The following is a 13132-nucleotide window of genomic DNA, read 5'->3' on the forward strand; positions in this document are numbered from 1 at the left end:
GGCTTTGAACTTTAACATCAGTTGCTCAGGGTTAGAACAGGTTCATTGTTAAGGCTACAAAACATTCTTTTTATGTTTTCTGCCATGTTAGTATCATATCAGTCTGCTCCAGTATATTTAAGAAAAATATATATCTGGCTAAATCATACTTACAACAGCAGGATTTTCTGCTGCGATTAGAGGCTCAAATACAGAATCTCTGTGGGGGTTGTGAAACCTACATTTTCTACATCTAGTAACTTACACCCCCAACAAATGCTGTATATATATATATATATATATATATATATATATATATCCCCTAATTTTTTAACCACATTCTGCAGTTTTAATGAAGTTAAATATTCAGTCAGTGGACCAGTGGATTCCAACTTCCACATTGACTCAGGAAGGCAGCTGTTTTCTTCCATGATGCATCTCTCTCCTTAGCAGCAGCAGCATTACCTGCTTTACAACATACCTCTTAGTATTTATCGTATGCTTGAATGAGAACCTCTTGCTCCAATCGGTTAAAATAACTAGCTTTTTGTGAGCGGTTGTCATGGTCAATCCAAGTAATCAGGATCTAATTTGATGATGGCTTTTTATTGTGGTTCCCAAGTCTGGGTAAAGATACTCTGAGTTGATTTAACCAACTCAAAGCAGCTGATCTAAAACTGAAAACTCAGAGTTGCTCAGAGTAAGTTAACCCAAAGTTTCTTTTTAGACTCAGGGTTAATTTAACATCCTTTCTGCAACAGGCATATACATGTAGACATGTTGAGCAGTTATTGTGGCTTAAAGCTACATTAATGACTTATAGATTAGTTAAAACAAGTCATGGATAATTAATCGTGACATCTTTTAGACATGACATGGAAAAGGGGCCTTGCAGCACTTTTAATTGTTTCATAAAATAATTAACTAAATGTGACCCAGCACACAGACTTACCACACAAGCCTGGGTAACAGAGTAGGTGAGCAGAACAAGGAAGACACAAAGCACTGTTCGGATCTGGATGGTGAGACAGCCTGGTTGGCACTGAAACCGCAGGAGATGAGAGTGGCAGGGGGTCAGAGGGTTGGAGAATACAAAGAGTCAGTAAATGAAGTACCTGTTTATCTGCTCTAATAGTATTTTGGACACATCATTAGCCACCAGTGGAAATGAGGACATTTTTGTGGTGTGCCTCATTATGTGCCGGTCTATTAAAGGCAACACTAAAGGAAACAATGACAGCTCAATGTGGCATGATGCCATGGCATCGTATAAAGGTTAGGCATGTGATGTCACTTCAAATCTGAACACTCAGGGATTGCAGAGAAGCTGCTAAATATATATATATATATATATATAGCTAAATGAATAAATAGATAAAACAAGGAGAAAAAAAGACAAACAATGAAAAGCAGTTATACTTTTTGAACCTTTAAAGCCTAAACCATGAAAAAAATGGATAGAAAAGTCTATTTTTTTTCATCTGAGGCCTTGTGTAGCCCTTTAACAAAATATTTTAAAAATTATCATTTTTATGTAATACCATGTGAGGTGTCAAATTACTGTAGTGCAAAAGGTATCCAACAGGGGACAGAAGACAAATATCATATTGTGTACAACAGACTTTTAGTTTTTTACCATTAAGTGATGCAAAAGGGCTCAGAAACTGTATGTGTCAAATATTATACACACAGCATCACAGAATAAAAAGCTGCAGTATAATTTGATCTCACGTTGTACTTTTTGAGGTGACTATTAAAATGTCTTTTGGTTAAGTTTAGACAAAAGTCTAAATGTCCAAAACTACAACATAGATATGAAATTATCTCAGAGTTACACAGCAAAGTGATTCAAAACAGCCACAATGTGACAAGCGAACAACAAAGATACAACAACTAAGATGAGTAAAGCCAAATGACGGTGGAGATGGAAAAAAAAAACCCACAAAAATAAAATAAATAAAAAATACCAGAGACTCAAAACAACCAAGAAACAAAAATGATCTCAAAGAATAAAAATAATTAGCCACAGGTAAAAATGCAGTTTTAAAACAAACCCCCCAAAATTAAATCCACTAGCATTATGATCAATTCTACAATGCAAATGATAATTATTATGTTACCCTAAACACTGTGAATCTTAAAAAGCAGGTTTCACTAAATGAAATTAAGCTCACTGTAGACGTATTAGAAGCAGAAAGTAAATAGTCTAGTGGACCATTCTGCCCTCTTTTGGCCGCAGTGATTGCAGTGATTACATATTCAGAAGTGTGCTGTTTTAACATCTCGATGTCTAAACGTTTTAAGGTGTTTTTTTAGCTTATGTTCTTCAACAATCATGGAAAAACACACCCTGTGGTCATGGAGAGGATGTTAGTCTGTTTAATAAGGGTCACGTCACTGGCATCAAGCAGAGAAAACATCTATGTAGACGCAACACATACTAAAACTGTGCAATGCATAGTTAAAAACTGAAAGGATAGTAGAGAACCATCAACTTCCAGGAAGAAATGTGGTCAGAAAAAAATCCTGAATGATGGTGATGGGTGATCAGTTAAAGGAAATGAAATCAAATAGAAGAAAAACACCAGCAGAACTCTATGTTTAACAGTGGAAGTAAGAATATTTCTACATGAAGAATGTGAAGGGAACTCAATGGATTGGGACTGAACAGTTGTGTAGCCTTAAAAAACATTTATAAGAGAGGCCAATCAGAAAAAGAAATCTTAAATTTGCTAGGGAGCATAAAGATTGGACTCTGGAGCAATGGAAGAAGGTCATATAGTCTGAGTCCAGATTATCCTGTTCCAGAGGGATGGGACCTTCAGGGTGAGAAGAGCGGCAGATGAGGTGATTCAGCCATCATTTCTAGTGTCTACTGCCTGTGAGGGCAGTCTATGATCTGGAGTAGCTGCAGGTGGTCAGGTCTACATTCAGCAACATCATGTGTCCAAAGGATGAGGTCACCAGATCCCTGAATATACTGAATGAGAAGGTTATTCCATCTGCCCTGATGGCACGGCCATATTTCAAGATGACAATGCCAGGATTCATGTAGCTCAGATTGTGAAAGAGTGGTTTAGGAGACATTTTCACACACGGATTGGCCACCACAGTGTCAAGACATGAACCCCACTGAGAATGTTTGGGATGTGCTGGAGAAGGCTTTGGGCAGTGGTCAGATTCTCCCATCATCAATACAAGAGCTTGGTGAAAAATGAATGCAACACTGGGTGGAAATAACTCTTTTAATATTGCAGAAGCTCATCAAAATGATGCCATAGTGATTGTTGCCGTAATCAGATCTAAAGGCAGTCCAATAAAATATTGGAGTGTAAGAATATTTTTGGGACGGGCAGTGGATGATCCCACTTTATTCTATATGTCTTATGTCTTCAATAAAGCAGAAAGCCTTAGATACAATATTTCCTCAGTTTCTGCAACTCAGTCAAAAGGTGGTTAAAAGTGGTGTAAACAGTCTTTTGTGTAGAAGGTTAGAGAAGGTTAGATGTCCTACCTGAACACTGGTGAGATGTAAGTACATTACACAGGCCACATGGAAACACACACACAGCACCAGTAGCAGCAGCACCAGTATCCCCCTGTGAGACAAGGAGACACCAGAGTAAGCAGGTGCTTTCCCAGTTTTCCACTGACTTCAGTGATCACACAGTCTCATTTCACATACAGTATGTGCATGAGTGTGTATGGGTGTGGGAGGATACGTACTGTGGGACCATTAGCAGATAGATAAGGCCAAATAGAGCACCGAGGATCAGCGAGAGAACCACCGCACTGATGAAATGGTCATCATTTACCTGGTGATACTAAGAAAGCAAGAGACAGAGCAAAGCTTGTTGTTGTAAGATGCACTCAGCATCCATCCATCCATCCATCCATCCGAAACTATAAACCTGGTTTCAGGCTGAAACAAACAAAGGTTTCATCAGGATTTATTTTGCCTTATATATTTATGCAAACTTCTCAATTCAAAAGTTAAAAATATGTGAGCTCAAACTTTTTTAGTCATATGTTTGTTTCTTTATCAGCTGAAAAGTGTTATTTGTTTTTTTTCGTTGGAAAATTACATTAATAATACAGAGAAAATGACATATTTTTGACATGTAAAGTTATACTTAGATATGAACTCCATACCCAGGACCATTAACTACATGCAACTTTAGGCTTTTTTTTAAAAGAAGCCTAAAGTAGAAGAGGATGAAGAGGATGGCTGCAGATTAAAAAAATAAACACACACACACACACACACACACTTTTGGGGAGACGGAGAAATAAATGGAATACTCTGTTTTGAACAGTATGGAAATTGTTGAGGTTTTGAGTTGTTCGTTGGTATAGAGTCTCAGTCTTCCAGATCACGGTAATCATAAGAGCTTGATTAAAGGCAGCTGGACTTCTGTGTCTTGGTTTTTCAAGACTTTTTGCCTCTCATCTAAAAGCTTTTTTCAGTTCTAACCAGTAGGTGTCAAGTTTTTGCTTGTAAGTGTTAAAGGAACATTACTTTAATGAGAGAGAGTCAGGGCCAATAGATGCTGGGAAGAGGATACCTAAAGCCACCTCCTCTGGTTTCCCCAGTTGAACACAGCTTCCTTAATACCTCTCTGAAACCACGCCTCTTCTCTGTCCAAAATGTGGACATTACTGTCCTCAAAAGAATGTCCTTTATCTTTAAGATGCAGATGGACCTCTGAATCAAAACAAACTATGTTTCTATTGTTTTTTTTTAAGGGTTTTGATCCTTTAAATGGCAGTTTGATTTCTTGATGTCACTGTTGTCATTTTCACTTTTTAGGACAAAAATATGGCATTAAATCACATTAAACCCACATTTATAATCTGATAGCTATTACAAGATATAATTTTGCATTCTGTGATGTTTGTAGGTCATGTGCTGGGGTTTAATTTTATAGAAAAGAAGTCAATTTTGTGATTTTTATTGTTCACCATTAAATTTAGCCCCATTACAGGCCCGCATAAAATATTGTTAGTAAATTAAAAGTTGAATTCTAAATTTTTTCAAGACTTTATTTCAAAGAACTGTGCAACATGCACTAACACAGTTAAAATGATGGCCAGAATGAAAGATAAAAATTTGTCCAAACGGACAAAAGTTTCCACAATGATGCACAAGGTTTAATGTTCTCAAAGTAGAGTTCCAGATACAGATCAACATCAGCAAAACCACAGCAGTTACTTTGGGGTTAAAAATGCAACCAAACATCAAATAAATAAATAAGTAAATAAAGTTAACCACCACTATAATAAAACAACCATTCTGGTGTTTGCAGAGTGTCATTAAACATGTCCGAAGCTCATAAATCACAAATCTGTCAATTAAAGTGAACAATAATGTGTCTCATTTAAAGGTCCCATATTATTCAGTTTTTCAATAATTTCATATGGGTATCGGAGGTCCAACAACATTGTTTTCTAAGTGTATTACCCCAAATTCAGCCTTGGTCCTTAATTTCAGCCATTCAAAAATTGGCTCTAGTGAGATGTACTAAGAACGGGCTGTTTCTGTGTGTCTGAACTTTAAATGTTGAGTGGTGCCTGTCCATGCCCCTTTCTGGGAGAGGAATCGGCTTTCTTTGGTGCCCGCTCAGTGATATTTGAGGGCAGGCTTAGCTGGCCGGGGAGGGCAGGTCAATGGTAGTATCCACTACCTTAGGGAGTGGTGATTTCTCTTTGTGAGGCCACAAAAGGAAAGATCTCAAACTCACCTGATCGAGCACACATTCGCTAAAAAGTGGAGCAAGCAAGTGAGAGAGGTGACAGAATTTTCTCATCTCTGTTTTTTGGGGCTCAGACACAGGCTATGAGGACACATGACTGTTAGAAAAACTTTAGGAAGTGAATTTTACATAATATGGGACCTTTAAGGTTTGTGATTGGCTAGAAGTTAATGAGGTGACTCTCTTCTTGTTTTCCTTTTATGTGTGTGGTAGATGTCAATAATTCTTACATACCTTTAATGTATGAATGCTTATTTTATGCCCCTAAGCGGAAACTTCTCACCTAAATCCAGTTTAATTCAAATATTCAAGTTTAGAGCTTTGCATTGGTAGAAATATCCCCTACGTAGGACAATTTAATGTGGCCTTAACTATGCAGCGTAAAAAAACAGAAGTAAACACCCTAATTTGAATATTGCCTCATTTTGAATGAGGTGAATATTTGGAGATTTAATTTTTTTTTTTTATCTTTATCTTTTTTATTTTTATTTTGTTTGCGTTTTATTAATTTATTATTTATTATGGTTTACATAATTACATTAGTTAAAGTCTTTTTTGTACACCAAAAATGAAAATGATTTAATCCAGACAACAACAGAGGAAGAAAGATTTTTCCCTTCCTAATAAAATATCCTTGATGCACATTCCAGAAAAAAAAATGCTGGGTATGAAAACGGTCTAATGTTGCAGAATAAACTTTTTGACAATAATTTAGCACTGGATTTTTGAAGATCTTTTGTACAATCAGATCTAGGCTTGCAGCACAACACTTTCTAAAAAGAAACCTTTTTTCATGTGTGAGAGTAAAATACATTTATTATACATATCCCTCCATTCATTTTCTCAACTTCTTTTTATTTATTTGTTTATTTATTTTTTTTATTTTTTTTATTTTTTTAGAAGAATCACACATAAAAAATGCATTAAACATCTTTAAACACTTCTGGACTACATTTTGATTCCATTGCAAGCAGTTTGATGGCTACATTGCAGAGATGCACACACGCAAACCTATCCCTGTTCTGTGACTCCTTTATAACACTTCCCACGCACACATATGAGAACGGTATCACGTGTGCTGTTCAGACGTTCCCAAATCATTATCTGCATCCCCTCCTGAGAGGGTGGGTGGATTCCTCATACAACCGCGCACACACACACATACAGACATCACAGACAACAGCCGTGGGAGAAAGGGAATTATAAACTGTGTAGGGTGTGTTGTGTGAGAATAAGACAGAGGAGAGCAGAACATGTAGTCACGAAGCATCTTGCCTTATGTGTAATGAGCAAACTAAAGTTGCTACATGTGCTTTCTGCTGTAAATAAAAATCAAAGCTGCTGTGCATGGATACACAGCCTCACCCTGCGCTCCCTGTCTCTGCTCCTGTAGAACAGGGTGAAGAAGTTGAGGTCCGATGTCTCTGACTCGGTCTGCCGCGCTTCAATGAGTCGCCCGATGTAGCGGTTGACTCTTGTGGCTGGCGAGTGCTGCACAGCCGTGGCTGAGAAAGATGTCCGACTCCTCAGCTTCTCTGACGCTGTCCGCAGGGCCCTTCGCTGTCAGGCACAGAAACGACAGCAAATCAAGTTCTGCAAAGGGCAAGTTTGCCTTATGTGGTGAGGCATATAAATGCAAACTTTGCTGAACTTAAGATTCTAGACATTTTGTTGTAACTAAACAAATACTTGTGGAAAGAAGAGAGAAGGTGGTCTGACCAAGTGAGGATGATGCATCTAGAAAAAAATACGTAAAGCTCAGCAAATTCTGGAGTCATGATTCTGTTACAATCGTCTCTGTGTCAAGGACTTTGGTGACTTGAATAATCATGTAACAATGTGTCTAATGCTATTAGAGGAGATGATACCAGGCTGTGGATGATTACCAGCATTCATAATGCAACTCGTCAGAGCCATGACGCTCTAATGCCTGGCCGAGCTCACAAAGCGGAGCGGATTACGGCTAGCAGGCTATTTCTGACAGCCAGACACTGTGATGTCATGACCCCAGTTGCCTTGCACCAACCGACTGACGGAGGACTGAACCATGCAGCCCTTAATGTGACTGATTCACAGCTGCATCATACTGGATCAAAAGCTAATATAAACACATAAACACATAATGGAACAAAAACACATCAGAATGCAATAATTCATGCTCTTATGCACATGCAAAATTGGTCGAAGTAAAAGAGTGCTTCAAATGTCAAAGGCACTTCTGTACTTTTCAATACATTTTTTAAATCAGCATCTATAATATGAATCAAAAATTCTGATTCATGTGTTTTGTTGCTGTGAGCAGATTTTACATCTAAGAAGGATTTTTTCCCTAAATAATCTAGAAAGCATTGATTACATGCATAACATACAATATATTACATTCAAAGCAGAACAATGCAGATGCTTCTTTTGTTGCTTGTGTCACTCACCTTATCATCGTCCTCACAGGTCATGACGTTGGAGAAGGGGATCTCAGCCTTGAACATCTTCCTACAGTGCATGAGCTGCACCAGCAGGTAGCACACCGTCTTGAACTTCATCCTTTTGGCTGGTTTGATGTCTGACAGGATAATGCCAGGAAAGATCTGGAAACATGCATCATAAAGAAGTCCTGAAGAAGAAAAAAAACTCAACAACTGATGAGTCATTTCTCTGCAAATATTCACTCACTGGCCACTTTATTAGGTGCACCTGTACAAATTCTGTTAACACAAATACCTAATCCGACCAATCACATGGCAGCAACTCAATGCATTTAGTTATGTAGACATGATGAAGCCAACTTCCTGATGTTCAAACTGAGCAACAGAATGAGGAAAAAAAGGGAATTTATGTGACTCTGAACGTGGCATGGTATCTTTACGTGAATGCCATGTTGATGTCAGAGCTCAGAAGAGAATGGGCAAACTGGTTGGAGATGATAAAAAAGCAACAGGATCTCAAACAACCAAGGGAAATGCCACAGCCTCTCTGAGTATTGTTACTGACAATGTCCATACTTTTATGACCACAGTGTAGCATCTTCTGATGGCTACCATGTCACAAAGCTCAAATCACCTCCAACTGCTTTCTTGAACACGATGAAGAACTTTGGGATGTGGTGGAATGGCAGATTCTCATCATTGATGTGCAGCTGACAAATCTGCAGCCACTGTGTGATGCTCTCATGTCAATATGGAGCAAAACCTCTGAGGAATCTTTCCAATACCTTCTTGAATCTATGACACCAAGAATTAAGGTTGTTCTGAAAAAAAAGGGTCCAACCCTGGATCAGGGTCTTTTCACGGAGTTAATCATTTTGGAAAAAAAAGAAAGATAAATAAATCTCAATCAAAACTCAATAAAAACTTAACAATACTGAGGAGAATTACCTTATTCATGAAAAAACAGGCTTGAGTGAGGTTTTACAGTAGACTGTGAGTATATGATGATTTAAAACCTGACTATGTCTAGTATACATTTGTGTGTATGTGCTTGTGGATTTTTCTGAGGATTTAAAACGCTATGAGTAGACACACACACTCACACACGCACACACACTGCTGGTGCACATGTGCAGTTGGTGTGAGAAAGTGATACTAGCTATGTGTATGGCAACTTAACACATGGCCTGCCTCCCTCTCTGCATCAGAGGATTAACTATTACAACACTGACAGCTGTGTCACCTCTCAAGTTGTTTGGATATAAGAGAAAATGCAGGAAAGAAACAGATCCGGCATACTTTGCGTCTGTGTGATGGCACTATGAAGAATGTCTCTATGTGGTGCTTCTGCAGGAAGGAATGTCTCTCATGGCCAAAGCCTGGTTCCACCTCGTAGTCCCCATTTAAACACTCCAGGGTGGTCCTTGTGATGTGCACCTTGCTGAGAGCACAAGCACAGTAGAGGATAAAAAGCAGTTAGTGATTAAAGTATGTTGCTGAGGTCTCAAATCATTATCTCCCTCATTATTTTTATCAGCCTAATAGACCCTCGGTTTGCAAAAAAAAAAAAAAGAAAAAAAAAAAGAAAAATCTTCGCAGTGAGAAACATTTCATCTCAATGCCTCATTTAATCTGTTCTAAAATCTTATTACTTTACTTGAAACAAGACCAAATGGGACCAAAGAAGGGATCTCATTTTACTGCTTTTTAAATGCAAATATGCCTCTTTCTGTACACGAGTTTCTTAAATGAAGAGACATTAATCTAATACCAGTAATCTTCTCCATTTTTTAGCTCCAGATGCTATCCTTTTAAAAATGACTGCAACTGAATCAAATTATTACATGGCAGTAACTTTTTGAATAAGGTGATTACTGACGTCTTTCCTCTTGGCGTTGTGAATGCTCCATGCTTGGAAACATAGCAGCTTCTTGGGTAGATATAACCAGGTTTAGTCAGTAATGTGGCTTTGTGTTTATGTGGCTTTGATATTTTGCTGTTTGTGGGTCAAATCATGATGACAATTTTGAAGGTGCTACAATACTCTCAAGTAGCAAATCATCTGATCAAACTTTTCTAAAAGTCTAGTTCTAAACAAGTTCACGTTATGAATGACTCATTCAAACACAGAATAAAATAATTTTAATCATTTAAACCTATGGTTAAAAAACACATATATTAGGATTAAACAGGTTGGACTCAAGGAGTGCCGAGCCAGATACTGGACTGAGAGAAAAAAACTAATGTTTTATTTACAACAAAATTCTTAATAAAAACTGGAACTTTTGAGTGGATTCAGTTCACCGCCGTGACAAGACGCCTACATGCCCAAAGTCAGCTTCTCTCGCCAATTATTTTGGCCAAATTCTCGCCAAATTTGGCCAAAATAATGCCAAGTTTGGATTTTTAACCCTTTAAGCCCTAGGGTTTTTGGAGGTGTAGTTTGCCTGAACAGACCTACCCAAATTAAATCAACAATAATTCTGTAATTTTTAGGTCAATATACATAAGCGTGGTCTCAATGGATAGGTAAGACCCTATGGAATATCAATCCAGTGTCAGAAACATTGTGAATGTTAATATGTCTGTGCAAATTGTCATAAACCATAGGTTAAAAAAAATATCCTTGGAACTTTTTTTTTTTTTTTTTTTGTACACAGATGAAAACACCATGACAGAAATCATTCTGTGCATAAAGATACCACTGCATGGATTCAGCAACTCCTTGACTACTGTTGTGGAGTACTTTCTGACTCTGGATGCCATGGTGGGGTTTATTTTGTGGAAGCAGGTGTTGTGGAGAAATAGTCTGTTGTGGCATTTTGTAGTTTACTGTCCTTAATAACATTCTATAGTTTTGTGAAGCCATCATCTGGTTGATGACTTCTCCTCTCTCTGTGCTGTACGGTGGTTTCCCCTTTAGTGTCCTCGGTGTCTTCATGGCCGTTTCTGTGATATGATGACTTCATCATATGAAGATCTTCTTCTCTGGATCATACTATTTCGTAGTAAATTACTTTAGGCTTATGCTGTGACAAAAATACTTTCAGGTAAAAGAAGAGCTCCGGACATCAGCTTTATGTAAAAATGATGATGGTTTATTACAAAAAGTGACATCGTAAACAGATATGCATCTCTGTGAGGTTTCTGAAGCCAGTCGTAGAAAACCCCCTGACTAGATGTGTAAGTCTCTCTTTTATAGTTTTCAAACAAAGAACATTCCTCAGTCCTGAATCGGCCAATCATAGATCAGACACAAGTTTACATATAGGATGTTCGTGTGTTCTTCTCCGAATTTCATGTTTATATCCTGTGCTGGGAACGTTTCTAAGTTGCAGAGTACAGTCCTTTAAGACAGACCTTTATAAGGAAACAATCTACTGTAAGTGTGTCTTACACAATGCTATGTTTAGATACTCCTAGAGGCCTATAAGCCTGTCCATGCTTGGATCCTAAAGCAAAGAGCAGTCTGCTTACAGCTGCAATGAAGTATAGTTCTAATCTATGTATTTTAAGTTACTCTAATTATGAAATGTTGAGAATAAGATACTTCACTACAACTGTACAAGGTTTCATGAGAACAGAACAAAGCTCATAGCTTTTATGTAGGTTTTAGTGTGGATGGTACCAGGCAGACTTTCCATTTGGCCACTCGGATACGCAAACTGTGCCAAATTATGCTGTGTCTGTATTTCCTCCAGAACTTCCAACACGGTGTATTTGGTTCTTTGTAATTTCTTGGACATGTTTATGGCTTTTATCCTTCGTTCTAAATGGATAAAAAAGTTATAATGAAGCAAAGAAATGAACGCTGTTCGATATTCGCTCTTTCCGGTGCGCCCACGTGTGTAACTGCAGCAAAATGGCAATGATGCTCCTTTGTTTACGTGCAAGCATTTATACCTGACAGATAAAGTGTCGTTCAAGTGTAAGATATCGTCGGAAAGCTTGTAAGATGTAGAATTCAACCAAACTTTATTTACACTGCCAAGACCCACAACAAGACAACAAAATGGCTGTGAATGGGAGCATATGACATGTTAGCGCATGATGCAGTTTCACCATTATGGATTACTACGCTGTGAGTTTTGGTGGAAGAACAGTGTGGACAGACTGAAAATGACCACAAAAAGGTAAGGAAATAAAAAATGTGGCTGTTTGTGAGAATAGCTTTGGGATTTGGTGCTGTATTTGGTGATAAACATGCTATCTGATAAGGCTAGATGTGATATGCGACGGTTAGCTTTGTGTTTGTTTTGAGACTGACGTGAGGTGCTTGGCGAATATCTTTTTAAGCTTGGTATCATATGAAAGTGCAGCTTTTCTAGTTTCATTTGATACCCAATATGTTGGGGCGGAGTGAACGGATCACGCGTTGTGTTGCATTTTGTTTTGGGTGTTACTGGTTATGGTCGCGCTGTTGTTTGTGGCATACGTATTTAAAAGTGTTATTAAACAAATTCTTTGTTGACCAAATGCACTTGAAGAGTTGATTTAGTGGCATTAGGTATTCTTATTTAAGACACATTATAAATAAAATATCCTAACATCGCTAGAGTAACATTTTTGCACACATGAACTTGTGTTTACACCTGTTGGACCCACCGGTGTGTCCGTCGGGCTTAACAGGTTAATATGACATGAGTAATGACTTTGATGTGTATGTGTTAATGCGTTTATAAAAATTAAAGCGTTATTTTCCACATATTTATTCTTTGTATTAATGCATAAATTCTGACAGCCCTAATAAAAATGTATGTTTTTTTACCATGACCTGGCCACCTCTTAAAATTATCTTGGGACCCCCTGTTTAAGAAAGGCTGTAGTACGTTATATGGCTCTGTGGCTTGGATATTGACAGTAAGCGACCAGAACGACAGTCCCATTCTACAGAAGGAGAATATGCTGCACCTTCTGGATTACGGAAATCTGACTAATTAAATATTAAATCAATTTATAGTGAAATTTCTTCAAATC

The 13132-nt window shown here is 37.9% G+C and overlaps 1 protein-coding gene across 1 annotated transcript in view; it reads right to left on the minus strand.

Annotated features, from left to right (window-relative positions):
- LOC121653681 (adenylate cyclase type 1-like) overlaps positions 1 to 13132 on the minus strand; it is a 57086-nt gene that overhangs the window by 14211 nt on the left and 29743 nt on the right. Inside the window, exons 7-12 of the mRNA XM_042007322.1 lie at positions 9455 to 9596; positions 8162 to 8317; positions 7098 to 7292; positions 3706 to 3803; positions 3494 to 3578; positions 932 to 1021 (exon numbers count right to left, since the gene is read on the minus strand). Coding sequence (XP_041863256.1) covers positions 932 to 1021; positions 3494 to 3578; positions 3706 to 3803; positions 7098 to 7292; positions 8162 to 8317; positions 9455 to 9596 — 766 coding nt within the window. The remainder of the gene's footprint in view (positions 1 to 931; positions 1022 to 3493; positions 3579 to 3705; positions 3804 to 7097; positions 7293 to 8161; positions 8318 to 9454; positions 9597 to 13132) is intronic.

This window comes from Melanotaenia boesemani, chromosome 14, assembly GCF_017639745.1.
Source record: "Melanotaenia boesemani isolate fMelBoe1 chromosome 14, fMelBoe1.pri, whole genome shotgun sequence".
NCBI lineage: Eukaryota > Metazoa > Chordata > Actinopteri > Atheriniformes > Melanotaeniidae > Melanotaenia > Melanotaenia boesemani.